Source organism: Xiphias gladius, chromosome 20, assembly GCF_016859285.1.
Source record: "Xiphias gladius isolate SHS-SW01 ecotype Sanya breed wild chromosome 20, ASM1685928v1, whole genome shotgun sequence".
NCBI classification, from domain to species: Eukaryota; Metazoa; Chordata; class Actinopteri; order Istiophoriformes; family Xiphiidae; genus Xiphias; species Xiphias gladius.
The window spans coordinates 3,616,994-3,638,218 of record NC_053419.1 but is presented as its reverse complement, the minus strand read 5'-3'; the positions used below and the strand labels follow the sequence as shown (position 1 = coordinate 3,638,218).

Genomic DNA, 21,225 nt, shown 5'->3' with positions numbered 1-21,225 from the left:
TAGACTGCTCAGGTTACTGCAAATCAATACACAGCAAATTACCCACACACACACCCACAGAAATACACACAAACATAAAGGCAAGTAGTACACACAAACACATACACGGCCCAATCACGCACAATCAAACGTAAACACGTGCAAAGACAAAAACGTGATTAAGAGAGTCATTGCTTCATCATTAATCAATTACTGAGGAAAGAAATCAGTCACGCTAACAAAAGTCCTCTCTTTCTTCTCTTCGTATTTTCTCATCCTATCTCATTTCCCCTTATTTACACTCAACATTACTGCTCTCCTCTTGTTCCCCCTCATTTCAACCTCTTCCTCTCCTCTTATAGGTGGTAGTCATATTCATGGAAGGATAGAAAAACCCAAAGATATGTTAGGAACAAATGATCAGATTAAAGGAGAGTTAGACAGATTAATCTAATGATGGAGGATTATTGATTTATGGAATGCCTAAAAAAGACAGGAGGATGAACGAAAAGATGGAGAAATGGATGGACTGATAGACAGTCAATTCAGGGACTGATGGATGGATGTAGCGCTGATTGGATGAATGGGTGGTTGGGTGGCTGAATGGGTGGATGGATAGATGGATGGATGGATAGATGGATGATGAACCAAAGGATGGACAGATATAAAAGTATGAAAGATTATAGGTAAAATGGGTGGCTAAACCAGCAGAAAGGTTTGGATGGAAGGAAGTATGAAAGGAGGGATGGATTAATAGATGATGAATAGATCATGGATGGATGGATGGATGGATGGATATGATTGGCGAACAGATGGATGGAGGGAAGGCTGAAAATGACTGGTGTGCAGGAGGAAGCGTGTATATATGGAAAGATGGACGGACAGATGGAAGAAGGATTGATGAAAATGACTGTGAGGGGTATGGATGAATGATGATGGATGGACATACTGAAGTGATGGGTGAGGAGATGGATGGATGGATAAAATGATAACACTGGCAAGCAGGTGAAAGCTTGACTTTGGTGTCAATCAGAAACTGTTGCGATCAAACAACAGAGCTGCGGTGATTAGCCGTGTAGAGTTTTGAATGTACCTGGCATTTTCCAGTACGAACATCGTACAGGGCCACTGAACCCTGGCGAGCTCCGACAGCAATGCGGTGACTGCGGTCACAGTAACCAACCATGTAGAACCTGAAGAAGTGGACGACAAACAAACATTAAGATTGAACTGGGCATTATCTAGCAATTTAGCAAAGAAAGAAGATTACAAGAGACAAAGAATGAGCAATTATGCTGTGTTCCAACTGGTTCCCATAAAGCAAAACCACAAGAAACAACTGTATCAAAGTATACGTGTGTTAGGTAGAAAATATTACTGCTTAGAGATAAAGCAATGCATCTAAAGTCATCAACATGCTTAGAATTGTTGAACATTGCCTGCCATTTTCATCATCTGGTGGTGTCAACATGATTTAACTATAACACCTCATGTACCTGCAGTTTTTTGTTTTTTTTTTTAAAAACAAACAAACAAAAAAAAGATTATTTTTGTAAACATGCACACAACCTGAAACACGAACAACATTGTTATGTTGTGGTCCCGGAGGGTCAGGAAAGACACACGCACATTATTATATTCAAACACCCACACACAGATTGTGTTGGTTCAGCCACATGCACTGAGGCTGGTATCTGTCACCTGTGAGTTGACCCGTGACCTCTGACATTAGCCCAGACTCCCAGGGGTCAATTTGCCTTAACTCCTCCCCAAATCACCCCCACAGACCTTATAAGGAAAATGGGAGGGGCTTGTTAACACAGCCACACACTTACTTGCAGATAGCAGGGAAACACTCCTGCAGTCCTTTCTTCTTCACCAGAGAACCTTCAATACAGTACATAATGATATCCATCACCTGAAGAGAGGAGGGGAGAGAGAAAGGTTTTTTTTTCCCCCCTAAAAATGTTGTATCAGAGTCATCAAAATCAAAAATATGCATGTGGATCTTCTTTGCTGGGATTGTGGAGATCTTGTTCATTATTAGTAATCTAAAATGCGAAATGTAAAGTTGTTTACCTCGACCAGTAGATCCACAACGTCTCCAGGCATCTTCTCTATCAGGATGTCAATCACTCGCAGTATCTCAGTCTTGGCTCTTGCCAGAGTGGTGGTGTGGACGTTCTGCTGAGACTGAGAGTTCGCCTGGGCTGCGTTGTATCGATGAACCTGGAAAACAAAAATATATGTATATACACATAATATATACATATCTGTTATCACTGGGGAATGATGTACGTATATGAAAAACCTTGACACAGAGAGATACATTAAATTTGGGTTTTGAGTTTTGCAATGGGTACCAAAACAAATTTTTATTTATTTATTTTGATACTTAGAAGAATATAGACAAATTAAAAAAAAAAAAAACAACAACAAAAAAAACATTGTTTTTCATTTAACAAAAGAGGCCATCCGAAATGTTAAATGTGCGAACATACTGACCATACTGAAAATTTGCCTGCATAAAATACAGTCTAAAATTAGGATTTACATCAGGAATTCTCTGCCCAAGGATTTGGGTTTGAATCTCATCAGACATTTGATGTCAACCGTTGGTTATTGACTTATCGAAACTCAGTGCTAGGGACTCATTTTGGTCTGTGCCAAAGTATTATAGTTTTTATGACGTTTGATAACCAGCTCTTCCCATGGGCCATTCTAAATACAAAAGTGGTAACTGATGACTTTTTGTTTGTTTGTGAAGATATTTGAACACATCAGTCTCACCTCTCTTGCAATGGTGGTGATGAAGGCAGGTGGCCGAGCAGTGGCGATGAGAGAGAGCGCGTGGCGGGCAGAGCGAGCTGAATCCGCTGGCGGGTTAAGGGGCAAACCCATGGTAATACTGTGGGAAGGAGCACAATGAGCAGCTTCATTTTAAATTCAAAATACATAAAGAAACTGGAGACAGATTTTTTAAGTTTGTGAGACAAACCAACACAGAAAGCAAAAAAATTAAGTGAGGGGAGAAGGAGCAAGAAATGGTGACAAAGGTGTAGGTTTGAGAAGAAGTTGGGATGAACCAACCAGATTTTTAAAAGAAGATATCATATTGAATTATTTATATACATTTAATAATAAAAAACTGAAAATCCTGATTCCCCCAACCCATTGATTCCTACTGAAGATATAAATCTTACAAAGATATAACTTCATTTTCAAAAAAGGATCTAATTTCCTAAAATAGCTGGACACTGCATTTTTAAGCAAAAGTTATTCAAACTGTAGTAACAAGCAGATGTAGGACAAAGTCACAAGTCAGTCTCAAGTCCAGTCTATTAAGACCAAAGTCAAGACCAACAAGTCTCAAGTCAAGTCCAAGTCCTAAACTTTTTGTTTTGAGTCCTAACCAAGTGATTACCACCATTCACCAATTTATTAATTCGTTCATTAATGGCATTGAAAAAGGCAAACTAAATTCAAATAATATCTGATTTTGAAAATTTGTGTTTATAACTTTAATATAAACTTTATATCATTTAAAATCAAACTGATCAGATCTTGGTGTGTTATTCCTGTGACACAATCACAATGACTTATCACCGGATGTGATAATCTGAGGTATCATCTTTGGTTTGTTTGATGGTCTGAACAGCCAAATGCACCTTTCCCTCCTGCTCACGCAGCATGATATCAGTGACGGATTAATCCACATTTGGTGCTCTAGTCAGTATTTCCAGCAGGAGGACGGTCTATGTACTGTATATTTGAGTCAAAATAAACTACAGCGTGTGTTCTTGGTAATGAAGGAACATGTCACCTAGTGCTACAGTGTGGTTTACTGATGTGTTTTAAATAGTTTTTGGACAACCATGGAGCTCTATGGCAAAGAGGAATAAGATACACAGGCTTTGGATACACAGAGTCATTGTTAGTAGGATACATTCACTGCTGGGTTGCATGTTTTCATGGGATTTGTTGACAATAAGAAAAAAATAGAATATCATCCGTCTTATCCTTTAAAGAGATATTCAAAAAATGACATAGAAAAAAAAAACATTTAAATAGATAATTTTAGAGAGAGAGAGGACAAAAATTAGATAAAAGTGAGAAAAGCGGCAGAGAGACAGAGAGATCGAGCCTTACTAATATATGGAGTGAAGAGATTAGTGGGCAGCTTATAATGTCAAGGCCGAGTCAATGGGAGCCATTCACCAGACGACAGCATAATGGACTCCCACAATGCAACAGGAATTAGACACACACACCCCAACAGCTGGCCACACACCCCTGTGAGTGTGTGTGTGTGGAGAGAGAGAGAGAGAGAGAGAGAGAGAGAGAGAAAGAGAGCGAGGCTGAGCGAGGCCACCTTGTTAACAAATGACTCTGGGGAGAGAGAGGGGGACGGACGGAGGAAGGGTGGATGGGAGGGAGGGAGGGAGGGAGGGAGTGATGGGTGAACGGATGTTCGAGCTGCACGATTCATCTCCTCTGATTACAGATCAGAGCAACAGATCCTGTAATTAATACTGGTAATATATTGGCAATACATCAGCAATATTGAGATGCTTAATTTCATTTAGCGAGGTGGCTGTAATTGGAAACAGTAACAATGTTGACATAGGGCAGCAGGAGTGCAGGGTGCTAATTGTACTGAGAACCACTGAGGTTAATAGCCAACATTTAGAACATGTAATGAAATAATCTGGATTATTATTAGAGTCAAAGGAGAATGCACATGTATGCATGCACACACAGACAGACACACACAGTGTCACTGTTATTAATGAAAAAAAAAAAAGAAAAGCAAAAAATGTGTCCACTTTATTAGGTACATCTGTACAGTCTAATGCAATACATTACAACAGCTCAGCCATAAATTCTACATTTACAAAGTTTATTCAATTCAGTTCTTGCTGACATTGTCAGAAATGTGTAAATTCATTTCATAATATTTTAGGCATCAGAAACTTAGACTTTGTGGTGGAACACTTGTATTGGATTGCATCAGACTGTACAGGTGTACTCAATTAAATGGCCACTGAGTGTATACAAACTCTATTACAGGTATATAAAATGCAGATCTATAAAAAATGGCACAGTCTGTTCATTAAGAGTCCATACTGATGCCTTCAAACTGTTCATTCAATCTAACCCACAGTCCAACAACCTAGGAGATTAAGTGTACAATGATCCGAAAAAAGCGAAAAACTGTATATCCACACAAAAAAAGAAGATGGATCCAGTAAATGTATGATGTTTTTCACTTGACGACTGAATAAATAATCAGTTACCAAAACTGTCATCAGTGAATTTTTATAAACTGTCTATCTGAACAGAACCCAATTGTTTCAGCCCTTAAGTACAACACACTCTGGGTTTTCATTTTGTGTTGCTTAGCTGCCAAACACATATGACACACACACAGGAAAGTAAAACTAAGTCCCAGTAAAAAAGCCCAAACTAGTAATTTCCCAGAAAATAAAGAGTGTATTAAACTAGCTAAACTGAAATGGATTGGGAGCTCAGATTAAAATTATTCAACTCTGATGAACTGATGCAGAGCTGACAAAACACACACACCCGCGCACAGGGTACTGTGTGTGTGAACCTGGCAACATGACTGCATTCACAGCCAATATCACGCTGACATTATCCAGTCAATACTGAGTCACACACATACACACACGGTGAAGATTGGAAGTATTGATTTTTGTGTGTGAGGGAGGAGTGAGTAACCTCAGTCACATGATGAGAGTCACTGCTGCACGAAACCAAGAGTATGTGTACATGACTGACTGTTTAGGGACCGAGTTACTGATTGGTTTGCTCAGTGAGTTGCAGAGAAGGTAACTGGATAGTTTACTAATCGACAGGCCTACAGACTGATTTATTGATGGATTGGGATTAAGCATAAAGCTCACCTTTGTGTCACTTGTAGAAGTTTGTTTTTGGCAATCAACACCCACTACAACTGTGGTTCTCACCATCAAATTTTGGTGGGTGTTTTCCACCCTCCAGCCTCATGCGGCGATACAATGAGACAAAGAAGATTCTGCACTTGAAACTTACTTAGACAAGTGACAAGAAGTCAGACTTATGCTTTAAGAGTAAGTATTTTTTGGTTTTACAACCATTTTTAACACAGGTGGAAGATTAACTGGCTGGTTTGGCAAATTCGGTTCTGGTTAACTTCCCCACCTCCTATCAAGAGAAGAGCAAAGCCACCTTTCTATGGGAACCACCCAGGATTGTCTCCAAAACAGTGGACGAGAAGGTCTCCAACCACAGACCAACAAGCCGCTCATCAACAAGGACCCAGACGCAGTCGGCAGGGCGGCAGACTGCTTTTTACTTTATTTCAAGAGGCATGCTCAGGGTTTGTCTCTGTGAATGCATATGTTTGTAGAGCCCAGTGTGTTGGAACGTGCCCTACCTGCTGGACTAAGAATAGACGTGGTGACCGGGTCCCCTAGCAACTAATTTAATGATAAATGTTGGTTAATGTGGGTAACTGGATGGTTGAAAAGCTGATTGGTTGACTGACTTGCTGACTGAGACATGGATAGAAACAAGATTGGTTTACCAACTGATTTATTAAGGGTCTGGCTGACTGATTTGCAGGGTAACTGGTTCACTGACTGACTTACTGGCTGGTATGATAGAAGGTTTATCTGCTGACAGATTCAGTCATTGAGTTATTAACTAGATGGTCCACTTGCTACTTGCTGACTGGTTTCAGACTGAATCACTTACTAATTTACTTCCTAGTTCAGGTACTGATTTACTGACTGGTTTGCTCATTTATTGACTAACTCATTTCTTAGTGGGTAGCTGAGTTTCCACCTTTATTTTCTCTGACTGTCAAATAAAACCTGGCACCGTCTCATCAACGCAATAAACCATATTTCAAGCCAGGTCTAAATGTAGCTGAGTGAAAGATCCAAACACATGTACATGCGCACCGTTCAAAACAGATCAACTGTTGTTTTTTTTTTCCTTCAGAAGTGACCAGTTTTGTGATAATTTTTTTTCTGTGTGAAATTTCCTGTTGTGTTCACGAGTTGATGTCCATGGTGACAACAACATGTACTTATCCCCGCAGGACACATACACACACACAAAAAACAAAAAACAAAACACAATATACAGAGGGTTAGTTATCCCTGCATGTCAAATACATACCTTAATCTTTATCTCTCACACAGACACCCACACAAACACACACATTAAAACATGCATTTATCTCTGCAGTGGCGTCTATAAACACATCACACTCTGATCAGATGAGAGCAGGGAGCCAAACACCGACAGGTCAGCAAGAGGCATTTAAAGCCCACAGTAGGTCGTTTGATAAGATAAAAGATTTAAAGATTTACACATTTACTGATGGAATTCAGAAGTTTTTAAAGTTTCAGAAATCCTTTTTCAACAGTAAATGGAAAAGCCAAGAGGAACTAATAAGATTTCAAGAAATACATTTATTTTCTTCTTTCTGAAAATGAGATAAGATGATTGTTATCAATCTCGTATAAGTGTGTTACTTACGAAGATAAAGCCAGCAGCTGGGTAGCTTAGCTTAGCATTAACACTGGAAGGTGGGGGAAACAGCTAGCCTGGTTCTGGCCAAAGTTCAAAAATAAACAAACAGAAATGTAGAAATGACAAGTTGTGATTTTAAGGGGAGTTGCAAAAAGTTTCTTGATAAGTAACAGCTCATCCATTGACCTAGTACTTCTGTTCAGCATCTCAAGCTATAGTATTGCTTATATGGTTGGTAGGATCCTTGGATTCCTTGAGAACGGACCTTTTATAATTTTGTATGATGTTCTAATAACTGGGAAACTGCAATAAAAATGTCCTGGTTGTCCAGAATGCCTGGGAAGCCTAAGTGGAAACAGGTCCTGTCTTGCTGTTTTCTGTTATTAAATCTGTAACATCATTCTATTAAAGAAATGGCTTTTCGATATTTAGACATACATGTTGAGTAGATATAAGGTAAATTTTCCCCATGTACCATGTTGAAAGTTTTACACAAATGTTACAAGGTCTGACAGGGTAAGACTGCTGTCATGATGTTGATGTAAAATGGACTCAGATGTTTATTCAGACCAACAGACAGAATTACAGTCGCAATTACATGACAAGGTGGATGTCTGAAAGGGGCTTTTGCCTCCAAGAAAAAGGTGCTTTAAAACCCTGTGTTGCAGGTGTAAGACACACACACACACACACACACACACACACACACACACACACACACACACACACACACACACACACACACACACACACACACACACACACACACACACACACACACACACACACACACACACACTGTTGAATGTGTATTTTTGTTTATGCTTTGAGACAAGCATGATGGGAAAAAATTGAGTATAAAATGTGTGTCTGAGTCTTGTATACCAGGAGCTTTTTAAAATCTCTGCCTATAGAGAGGGGATTACCATGCAGACGTGCGCACGCATGCGCGCACACACACACACACACACACACACACACACACACACACACACACACACACACACACACACACACACACACACACACACACACACACACACACAGCTCTGCAAGGAGTGTATTGTTGACTGGTTGGATGTATTAGGGATAAAAAAAGCCTCGCTGAAACTCAGCTGCATGGAAATACACCCTCTGTGAACGTGTGTGTGTGTGTGTGTGTGTGTGTCTGTGTGTGTATGTACTTGTACTACTATCTTTGTGAGGATCAGTTTTAATTTTAGACTTTTGAAGTGAGGACATTTTGTGAAAGTCAGGACATTCTGGCTGTTCCTTACACCTTACAAGGGCTGTTTGAGGGCGAAGACTTGAATTTAGGGTTCAGGTTAGAATCAGGTTTAGCTTATGGTTAGGGTAAGAGGGTAATGAATGTATTATGCCAGTGAGTGTCTTCACAAAGACAGAAGTACAAGTATGCGTGCGTGTGTATGTTTTAATTTATTCACTCACTTTGTATTGTAATGTACTGATCTGATTATTGTGTGTCTCATTGATCAGCCCTTGTGGTGTTTACTTCAACAACACCGGGAGGCAACAAAACACACCTGCAGACATCACATTATTAATTATACATGATCATAAACTGTGTGTGTGTTTGTGTAAGTGTGTGTTTTGTAAAGGTTGTAGCATTTACTCAAGCTTACCAGTGAGTTACTGCTGACTGAAAATTCCAAGTGTTCAGAAATAAAATACCTTTCAGACCAAACGCATAGTTGATGTTACTACAGTTACGACCACAACTGCTATTACTCGCACTATTTATGCTACTACTTCTGCTGCTGTTTATTTTAGAATCTGATAAAAATGTGTTCCCAATAGTTGATCAGAAGACAATAGACCAATAAAACTAATCATTTTTTCTGGAGTGTACATTTGACACTTTGATTTTGACTCCACAAAAACTCAAGATGTAAGATATAATTGTCCCCAGTTAGCTACAATTTGGCCATGTGACAAACTGCCACATGATTAAATTTAAAGCAATAGTTTGATCTTGGGAAATAAACTTATTTGCTTTCTGGTGAAGAGTTGGATGAGAGGATCGACAGCACTCTCATGTCTGTGCATTCAAAGCTAAGCTAAGCTAACTGCCTGCTGGCTGGTGCCCAACATTCAACGGTCAGATATGAGAAAAGTATCAATATAATAATCTAACTCTCGACCAAAAAGCGAATAAGTGTATTTCCTAAAATGTCGAACTATTCCTTTGAGAAAACCTTGAACATTAAGAATTCTGTTGTTGATTTCAGGGGACTTTTTTGATACAATGGTCCATTTCTATTTTTAATTAAGAAACCTGAAAGCTTAATTGTCCTCTTATATATCACAGGAATTTTTGAAAACAAAAAAAGCAGCTCTTTGGGATTGTTCAGACACCCTAATAACGTGAAGCTACTTTCTTCCCAACGTTATGTGCACAAATTTGATGACTGGCCTGTTTGTGCAGTCTATGTTCATTCACCCCAAACAGCCAATGTAGATGTTGGCTATAGCTGGCTGTAACGTACACACCAACCATGTGTGTGTGGTGTTTTGGTGTGGGGGTTAATGCGGCAGCTAAGACTTTGTTCGCAGAAGTCACCATAAACTCCAGTTCTTTCTATTCTTTTCCCCCAGTGTCTCTCATGTTTCTTCTTGTCACTATAAGTTCGCTTCACCTTCTGTTCACCTACACAGATGCATCTTCACCACAATTTTGCACCACCTACATTGAAATCACATCTGTTCTCAGCCACCCACATCTTTCTATCGACTTTCTAAGCAATTGTGATGCATCTACTATTAGCTTTGTGTTCTATACCTTTGACTTTCTTGTGTCATTCTGGGAATTTAGTTATGTTCTGTTTTAATTTTAGTGTTTTCATGATAAAGGTCCTGCCTGATCATTATGATCAACTAACATAACTATCATACTTAAAGTAATTTAGCTATAAATAAATGACTGTCAATATCATCAAAATTTGTATTGATTTAATTAACGCTTAATATACACTATTGCTAAGCTAACAACTTCTGTCAACCTTATTACCATTATTATAAGTAGTAGTAGTAAGGGTAGTAGTAGTGGTAACAGTTGTAGTAATTTCAGATGGAATTACACAGGGTCTGTCAAGGGTGATGAATGGACAAAAAACTCCACCACTTACTGTTTGGAACAGAAATATAAATCGTAGGTAACTCATAACTTTGGTTTTCGTGACTGTTACTTATCTTTACTTTTTGGTGTGAGAATCTCTCTTTATATCTCTCTCTGTTCAAGTTCTCTTCACTTTCTATTCTACTAGAAATGTATCTACCAAAATTAAATTGTATTGCTTTGTCTTCTACACACACAGACACGCATGCACACACACACGCAGGCAGACACACACGCGCACACGCGCACACACACACAGGCAGCAGACATATCTATACTCATTTAAACAGACTGGCCCGGCTTGAGTTTCAACCTTAATAGGATCAACTCATGTTGGCCAGTTAGATTTCAGCAGGGAGGAAGACACACACACACACACACACACACACACACACACACACACACACACACACACACACACACACACACACACACACACACACACACACACACACACACATACATACATACATACATACATACATGCCGTACATGAGAAGATGCCACTGAATTTCCCTCACTATTTGACCTGTGACCTTAACTTGTATAAAATGCCGCTTCACCTTAACCGCAACCTCACCGTAATTGTATGAAGTCAGCCATGACCTTTGACCTTTTTACTGCTGGTTGTGATGCTGATGGTCCAGGAAGTGAAGCTGCTGTTAACATCTGCGGTCTAACACCAACTTTTGACTGGGACATCTCAGAAAATCAAACTGGATTAAATTGGAATAAACTGATTATATAAATCAACTGAATCTTTGCCTTCACATTGACACCTATTTGGTTGAAGAGGGCCGGGACCCCTCAGAGGATCCTAGGATAAATGTGTAGAGTGACCGGGTAATTAAAGGGATTACAAAGAAAAAGAAATATTTCTGTTTTAATTTTGGCTTTTTTTGTGTGTTTAGTGTTTTCACTTATGCACTGTTACATCTGAACGCCTATAAAAAAAAAAAAACATCGGTGTGTAATCAGTGGAGGTCCCCTTTAAGCTCCACTGCTGGTGGGGCAAAGAAAAAGAAAACAGATCATGATATCACATGCACACAGAGAGAGGACTCACATGTCAGAGTAACGTAGACATCGTTACATCATCATAATGCCCTGCAATCAGATTACAGCCTGGCTTCTATAACTCAGTGTGTCGGCTCTATAATGCCTAAATGTTTCTGTGTGTGTGTCTTTGTATCTATAAGCAGGCTGTTTGGCTGTACTCTGGAATCTGAGAAGGAAGACTAAACAGGCAAATAGACGAACACAAACAATAAATCAACCGTAAATCAGTTTCTGAGCAGCAATTGAGGACACATGACTGGTCGGAACCACAGTGTCTTTGTGTTCATTGTGTATTTAACCCTTAAATCTGTATGTAAGCTTTGTTTTTATGTGCATGTATTCAGAACTGTTAAGTCCATGTTAAGACTTTAAGGTGCCTGCTGACCATTAAAAAGGCACATCATTTTAACTTTTACTTTACCGTACTATAATACTGTAGTTCTTTCAATGTATGGGTCTCACAATCAAATACTTAAAGCTACAATATGCAAGTTCTGAAAATCCAGTTAGCATGAGACTCGAAACCATACCACTCCACTGTGTTTCAAGTTCTTAAAGACAAGACCAAGTCAAGTGTCAAGTCAGTCAGCACTGGTCAGAGTCAAGTCTCAAGCCAAGACTTTATTCCAACTCAAGTCCAAGGCAAGTATAAAGTCTTGTTGAAATATCTTTCAACTTACTTTTCAAGACCTATAGGGAAAGTCCAAATCGAGTCTCAAGTCAGTCGAGACAAGTCAAAGTCAAGCCTTCAGTCAGGTCTGAAGTCAGTCAAGGCAAGTACAAATGAAGTATCAAGTGAGGGAAGACAAGTCCAAGTAAAGTCTTAATTATTGTTAAACAAGTCAAAGTCATGTCCCAAGTCAGTCGAGACATGACTAAGACAAGTCTTAAGTCTTGTCAAAGCAAATCTAGAGTTAAGTCTCCAGTCTTTTTCTTGAGTTCTTTTACATCTAGATTTAGTATACCTGTTGTTTCAGGCATTTGATGAGTATTTTGCAGGTCCTACAGCTTATCTACAAAGGGTATTTCTTGGAAAAAACAAATCTCCAACACACATTACAACATTATTCCACGTTTACAAGTGAGATGCCACTGCATTAACTGCAGGTTGTTTACTTCCACCCACAAAATTCTGATTTCTTGCATATATTTCCTTAGGTCCTCTTATTTATATACTAAGGTATAGTATAGAATCTATTAAATGATCTACTTGAGGACATGAAAGAGAAAGTGCTTGTAATTCTGTCAATAAAAGCAACACATGAACCTGTGTGTGTGTGTGTGTGCCTGTGGACTCACTTGGCCAGCTGCTTCTCTGCATCGGCACAGAGCTCCAGCAGTCCCATGAGCACCGCTGACACGTCCATATACGGCTCCCAGACAGTGAAGCCTCGGCCAATCAGATCGATGGCGGTGCGGCGGATGGTGCTGTGAGGGGGCAGCTTTGGGCTGGGGGGCTGCAGCAGCAGGAAGGTCAGTGCCTTACCTTTATACAGTACAAACAGCAGAATCAGAGGAGAGCAGAGTATGGTGAGGTTTTATCTGAGAGCAACAGGAGCTTGTTGTCAACCCTGTGGTGATTGAACATCCAAAAACGCTACAGCACATTCAATGTGACTTAATCAGGTCTTATTTCATTATTTCTCTATAGGAGTGAATAATAGCAATACAAAAATGACAAAGATGCGATGTGTTCAGATTAATTCAAGGTTGAGATACTGCGGCTGTATCGGCCACCATGGTCCCAATTATTTAACATTTTCAGGTTTTTTGCTAAAATAGGACACTAAATCTACCTGTTCAATTTCTATCAAATATTTGTTCATTTACAGACAGTGCACATCCAACACTAACAATCTCAAAACATCAGCGAAAATGTGCTGGGGTTATCTCAATGGATAATTTGCACCTGTAGTTCCAGCACAACTAAAAAATACAAAACGGATGTATTTAAAAAGAAAAAAAAAGAAACTATATTCTTTCCTTTTTTCCATATTCTCTTTATGTTGAAGTATTCAAACAGATTATGGTTAAACTCCCATGACAATATGAGGTCTATATGACTTCATTGTCACTGTCGAGTTCCAGCCCTGCCCATGGCTGCACCATGGGAACGATTCGAAACAAAGGTAATTTCTATAAAGAAATCATATCATCTAATAAACAAAAATAATAAAGGTTTAAATTGAGGTTTGGGTAAAAATGATTCAACTTTTGCGCCACACACTCACACACTCAGAGGATAAAGACAGCAAACGGGATGGAGGTCACTTCATAGCTGACCTGACATTTGAGCCAGTCTCTGTGGGGACGGACTGACCATTAAGACTCTAGAAAATATCCCCCATCCCTCCATAACTTGCCCCTCCTCCAAACACATACACACACATATGCAACCCCCCCCACCAGGTGTCTGTCTGTTTCTCTCTGCCAGTCTCACCAACAGTAGCCTGAGGTCCAGAGCTTTTAGCAGATTCTTCACAAAGTGCTACACAAAGATAAAGTCAGTGAAAAATCTAGACAGAGAGGGGCAGATTAAATATGTGGTATCTGGTTTTGTAAAACCTTTAGAAATTTAACAGAGAACCATATGCATCTCGTAGTCGCCTCTGTGGCTCTTTTATTTTCCTATTATGTGAAGTTATCATACAATAACTGATTATTTATTTATTCAAAATCAGTGGTATACCAGCAGACTATTCTGGTCTGTAACTTTGAAGTTAAATCTGTCAACACTTATATTGTAGCAGCAGGTAGCTTTTTACCAGAGACTCTACATTAGCATCAGGAAGGCTCTTATCTCCTTCTACTGTCTGAATCCACTCAGAGATCAATACAGTTCATTGTATTTTCACTTTAAATGTAAATGCTAAACAGTCATAATACGAAAAAACATATAATATAATACAGATCATTTACTTTAAGCATTTATAATCCTATGGTGGCTCTAAAGGGTCCTCCAGTCTCCAGACACACACAGCTAATCTCATCATCTGGATCTTCTGGTATTTTATCATCAGCCCGCTTTAAATGGCAAAACCCCTTCCTTATTGGTTTATATGTACACACACACACACACAGCCTATGGATGGGGCTATGAAAGATACAGCTAGAGGCTAACTGTGTTAGCATCGCTGGGTACGACTGTTACAATATATACCAGCAGTGACAGAGAGAGCGCTAACTGTATTAGCATTGTTGTACGACGTTGTTATGGGTGACAGATGGACACCGGTGCTAATGTTGTTAGCTCTTATGGCTGTTGGTAGAGAGACAAAGAGTCAAACATGCAGATCAGGTGTGTTGTTAGCATGTTATGAGTGAATCAGTGATAGGGTGAACTTTGACCCTCAGCTGGTGATGAACATGAGGTGAGCAAACACCAGTAAGAGTTCAAATCAATGATGTTTTTGTTACATACATCAATATAGATACAAACCGTGGACTATAAATATCAGCAGTAATGTCGGGCTGAATGAACTTTGACCTCTGATTAATGATTATTACAAATCATCAAGACCACGCAGAAATCAATTACATGCTGAGTTATACTATTTCTTTATGCTTTTTCCACCCAGTGCTCTTCAATAATACAACAGTTTGATGCTGTTTACTATCAAATATACAATAAGTTTGCATCATATATATCCTTTAATGTGGAGTCATTATAGCTTTGGTGGGTTGATCCTCAAAAAAAGGTTCCGTTTTTTTTTCTTTTCTTCAACATGCCCTTTCTTACTGTAGTAACTGTGTGTAAATTCAATATCGGCAGAGTGCATGTTTCATCACTACAGAGACCAGGGGTTTGATTCCCAGTAGTCATAATTTTTGTTTGCTGGTGTAATGAGTTTTTCCTCAGTTGCTTCGGCAAAATTCCTCAAATGAAAATCATCATTCTTAAAACACAGTGTGCAATTCTTGTACCAATTCCTCATTTTCTCACAACAGCTGATGCATTTTCTGTTTCCTTTTAAATATCCAGAATTTAAGTGACCAAGTGATGCAGTGAAATAGTTCTGGTGGTCAAAATGACATGATTTTTTTTTGCATATTGTAAGTGTTTACATCAGATGAAATGCTGTGACCAGACTGACAGGAGTGTTTGTTTAGCCAGTGAAAGATGTTCTAGAATTATTTCAACATTTTCTTTTTCATTTCTAAACAGTTACTTATTTAAATGATTTTTTTTCTAATACTGTTTGGTATTGTATCAGCTTTTATTTTTGTATTCACTGTTTTAATTTACCACTACATATAAGGTACTCATTGTGAATGAGGGCCATAAACCCCCCCCCCCAAAAAAACTGATATTGTCATTTGTTTTTAAAGATGTCTGTCTACAGGGGAACAAATGGGCTTGATGCTGGGACAAACAAGTTAGGGAAATCAGAGACTAACACATTTCTTGGTTTTGGTCATTTCATGGTATTTCTAGACATAAAGACAAATACAGAACAACACGAGCCTTATCCTTTGGAAAACAACAAATATGTTCCCAGATCATTTTTGAAATACAAAAACCAAAAATAATGACCCCTAGATGAGTGTAACATGCTACAAGTTATGTCTGTTAACACTCTGGCAGTCTGTCATGTATAAAATATGGTAAAAGCTTTTTGCCAACCTTATAGTCCTACTGACGGGAAATTTAGGAGTTTGAAATAATCTGATAATCAATAAATAATCTAAATGGGTGTGTTGGAGGCTGAGGAGGAGGGGCAAAGGGTCACCAGTCAAATTCAAACCCAACGGCATAAATGTGTGTGTACGTAATCTCCACACCGTGAGCAAGTGAACGCAGAATGGGCTTTAGGGCTCATAAGGTCAAAGTTCAACACCGTAAGCAGTGACGGTGAGTGTGGGAGGGCAGGTGTGTGTATGTGCACGTATAATATAAACTGACAGCCACATTTGCCCGTAGAAGCCTCATTATAATCTTTTCTTGACAATTAAACATGGCCATTAACAATCAGCACTGTAATTGGCTGGATCGGATTGAAATTTACGGCCCCTCCCCTCTTAGTTAGTGAGCAGGAAGTGAGGGTGATCTGGCGTGGTCCATTTCTCACGGCGGACATCTTTGTTTAAAGGCCGGACAGGGCCAAAGGAACCCATAGCTATTGACAAAGCATCAGTCGGCCATAATGAGCTGTTAGTTAGAGCAGTAAAAATGTCACATTAACACACAGAGGGTGATTAGAGCAGGAGGAGGATGGGGAGGAGAAGGAAGGAAGGAATACGGGCGGGAAGTTGAGAGTGTGAAATAGTGACAGATTGGTGACGTCTAAAATTAACCAAGCAGTCTACTTTCTTTGCCCATTCTTTCCTGCCCCCTCGTTCTCTCTCTCTCGTTCTCTCTCTCTCTCTTTCTCTCGTTCTCTCTCTCTATCTCTCTCTGAGCTTAAATGAAAGGTGAAAGTAAATCAATGTTGGGGACTTGGTTAGTTGATGAGAGCCAGCTCAGACTGGCTGCAAAGAGAGGGAGACAAGCAGGAAAAAAAAAATTCAAGAAGAGGAAGAACGAGAGCCAGTTTGAATGAGAAAGTGAGGGAGAAGCTTTGCTGCTGTGCGTACCATGTACATCTACATGATAAATATGTGTTTTAATGTAATAGAATAGAGGCAGTACTTGGTCAGCAACCAGAGGATGCATTAAGAATTCCTGTCCACCACTAACTAGCAACTAGCAAGCTAGCTAGTTACGCTGGCTACTGTTATGTTCCTGGCTGACTAGCTTGTTAACAGTTAGATCGCCAGCTATAGTAGTTTCAACTAATCTTGCAGGTAGTTGCTATGTCACCAAGCTTCCAGCACTACCTTGACCAGGCACTTAATCCTCACATTTTGACTGCCAATGTTTGGCTACTACTAAAAGCTACTGATTTAGATACTGTAAATGTTACCATGTTCAACCATTAGCTAATCATTAATAAGTGTATAATTGGGCTAAAATATGAATGCGGGAAGCTCAGCTAACTACTTTAAAGGCAAAAGTTTGCTAAACAAATACTGACACTATTTGTAAAAAGTTGCTTACCACTATTAGGGACAAGTGCTTCAATATTAAACTTAATATAAAATAAATCATTATTACAAATATTTGCATTTACATCAGTAACAATTTGTTCACTGCTGTTTAGAGAAACACTATTAATCATTACTTATTATTTGGTTAGTTTCTAACTATGAGGAAACTGGTTACTTTAAAAATATACAGTACTATGCAAATGTTTATGCACTTAAGATGTTTAGATTCTTATCCATTAGGCAATGCTATCAGGAAGGCGTCTGAAATTTAATCTGCAGCAGGACAAAGAGCCCAAACACAGGCTATCAGTGATAGGAGGAACAAGGAGTTCTGCAACATCAGAGACACAAGACACTGAGACACAGAGGAACTATGGCAAGTTCTCCAAGATGTCGGCACAACCTACCTGCCAAGTACCTATATGAAATATACCTATGTGAAACTGGTGGCGTTTAAAGGCAAAGGGTGGTCACAGAAAATATTGATTTGATATAGGATTTTTCTGTTTAGTACACTTTGTATGAGATTCATTGATAAATAAAAACTATTCATGGCATTATTTTTGGAAGCATCCTCACTTTACTTTTAGTGCCTAAAACTTTTGCACAGTAGTGTATGTTCGGAAACATGTCAGCCAGCCATGAAATCAGTATAGCCAAGTTTTCTTCCAAATTTAGTACAAATTTTAAACAAATTTCCATACACTTGGCAAAAGAAAACGGAAATTAAAGTGGTTCCCTCCACTACTGTTTTGCAAACATTTGCAGTAGAGATCAAGATAAACAGTTGATTAAGCTTATTCTCCAGTCAGTTGCCATTAAACCATTGCAGAGGGGGTGCAATGAGGTTACATAATTAAAAAGCAGCAGTCAAACCTCAAACAAAGGAAAATGTGAAAATCAAGATTAAAATAAGGCAGTTATGTTTGTTTCATGTATTAGTTTGAGGAACATTAGAGACTCCTAATCACTCCACACTGATCTGATGTTTTCATCGACAGCAGTTTTTCATCTCTTCAGTGGAGCGGAAACTTCACTGGATGTTTAAGATGCATGCTTCATGTACAGCGTAATTTACTTTTCCACCTCAACCAAGTGTAAAAACTGTTTTTTGTGATATTTGAATTTTTTTTTTTTCACATTTTTGGTGTTCTGGTGTTTCAAGCATATATATATATATATATATATATATATATTTTTTTTTTTTTTTTTACTGATTAAAAAAAGACATTTTTTGTGTCACAGTGTAGAGTTGTGTTGATTCAATCACCTGGCTTTCACTGTTGAATGTTCTACAATACAAAATAAAACTTAATTTCCAATCAGCTCTCTTGAATATGTTAAAATGCCACTGTTCAGTAAATGTTCCTCAGAAGGTACTTGAGGTATTTTGACATTTGTGAACTGTGAACATTATTTTCCTGTGATGGTATATTGTGATGTACAGTTTGTCTCTTTTATCCTGTTCAGCCACATCCTCCTTTCCCTCTGTCATCATCTGTCCTTCATTCCTTCCATCCTTAGGCTCAATCTCCCCCTCCGTCTCCCCTACATTTCCCCCCTTGCAATATGAAAACATCAATCTATACTCTGCTGTACAGACTACTGTACCCTCCCTCTCTCTAGCTGGACAGCTCTCATTCATCACACACTGCGCTGTATGCCAACAACACCGATCCATCTTTCAATTTCATAATAGAGAGAGGAGAGAGGGGGTAGATGGAGGGAGGAAGGAGGGAGAAAATCAACAAACTGTATGAGAGCAGAAAAAAGGACAGAGGGAAACGAAGAGAAGGTAAAAAGGAAGAAGATGGAGGAATGAAAGCCTCAAAACAGATAAGAAAGAGTAAGAATAGAAAACACAAAGACTGTCCTTTGCCACATGCATTTTACAGTCATCTGTAATTGTCTATTTGAGCTTAAGAAATAAAACTTTTTAAGGGTTCACTCTGTCTGTGAGGTCGGTTAAAGGAGCACGTTGCTCTATGGAGTTGGGGTGAGTATTTTAAGGAGCAAGTCCCTCACTTCAGTTTGTAGAAAATGTCTTTCACAACAGCATCAGTTGTTTGTTCAAAGCCTAAATACAACCTATGTTTATGTTTAAGTGACAGGGACCTCTACTGGCTGTGTGAATTATGACCGTTACCTGTGAGAGGTAAAGGCGGAAGTAGCATGATGTTGTTATAGCCTCAAAAATCTAGCAAGGGAGAGGTCTAGTTAGATGGATTGCTAAATAAAAATGTCTGACTTCTAACAGTCAACTCTGGTTTTCCTGTAACCCAGACCACGATCCCTAAACCTAAATGTTCCATAACCTTAAAGGAAAATTCTGGTATTTTTCAACCTGGGTGAGCCTGCAAGATGACACAAATCTCTATGCAGTTAGCTAAAATAACTAATTAACTGAAAACTCAGAGACAAGCATTTAAAATAATTTTGTAAAATACAAGTTTATTTGAAAAGTTTTAGGAGGCTTGCGCAGCTTTGCGATTCCCAAATCTCTACAACAGCTAAAGAGAGTGCACAGTTAGCATGACCCATAGTTTGAATGGCCACACTTATGAGAACACCGCTCAGGTTGTTTTAAATCCTAACATCAAGCTTATCCTAAGCTTTGCCACTTAAAAACAAACAGATTTGTTCTTTAGGAGCATGTACACAAAAATTTTCGTGTACTGATAATATGACTTTCTCCACTGAGAAAAAAAATACTTGTTTGACTCAAGAATGATAATGCTTTAATCTGAGTGAAGTTGGAGTTTAAGTATATTATTGAAGTCACAAAAAGATTTTTAAAATTAATAAAAAGATTTTCACTGCCTTGAGTACTTTGGAAAGAATGTATTCTCTCGTCGATTCCTGAGACTGTTCCATCCTCTTGACCAATTCCCATTTTTGTCCAAGGTTGTTCTGCTTTAGAACCTTAGACGCTATGAAGTGTCAAGTTCTTTTTACTCTTGGGTGACATTTTTGTGAATGAAACGTACCCACAAATGGAGCAGAACAGGAAGCCTTACATGAAAATGATCAAAACACACACTAACTAATGAACAGGTAGCATTCATCAAGTTGAAACAAGAGAGTTTGCTGAATCCAACTTAGAACTAGTATGAACATAGTTTGCAGAAAAAACAATGATATACTGTATTTGACTGTTTTATGTTAAGATGACATTAGACACTGGTGATATTGAAACGTTTGATCTATTCAGTAAAATAAATTATTTAAAAAAAAAAAAAGGTTGGGTATCGTACTACCACCGGTATCACAATCTCTAAATGATATCCAGCCTGAGAAGTCAAAAGATGTTAAACAGGCGAGCTCAAGGGGATCGATTAAATCTTGAGTTTGTTTTCATCTGATGACATAGGCTTGGGGTTTCTCTCACTGTGTGTGTGTGTGTGTGTGTGTGTGTGTGTGTGTGTGTGTGTGTGTGTGTGTGTGTGTGTGTGTGTGTGTGTGTGTGTGTGTGTGTGTGT

General features: G+C 38.8%; 1 protein-coding gene across 5 annotated transcripts in view; it reads right to left on the bottom strand.

Annotated features, from left to right (window-relative positions):
* LOC120806163 (WD repeat-containing protein 7) overlaps positions 1-21,225 on the bottom strand; it is a 123,528-nt gene that overhangs the window by 14,276 nt on the left and 88,027 nt on the right. For all 5 annotated transcript variants that reach the window (XM_040156978.1, XM_040156982.1, XM_040156983.1 and 2 more), the window contains 5 exons: positions 13,019-13,205; positions 2,770-2,887; positions 2,059-2,208; positions 1,815-1,897; positions 1,073-1,172 (listed from right to left, as the gene is read on the bottom strand). In XM_040156978.1, coding sequence (XP_040012912.1) covers positions 1,073-1,172; positions 1,815-1,897; positions 2,059-2,208; positions 2,770-2,887; positions 13,019-13,205 — 638 coding nt within the window. The remainder of the gene's footprint in view (positions 1-1,072; positions 1,173-1,814; positions 1,898-2,058; positions 2,209-2,769; positions 2,888-13,018; positions 13,206-21,225) is intronic.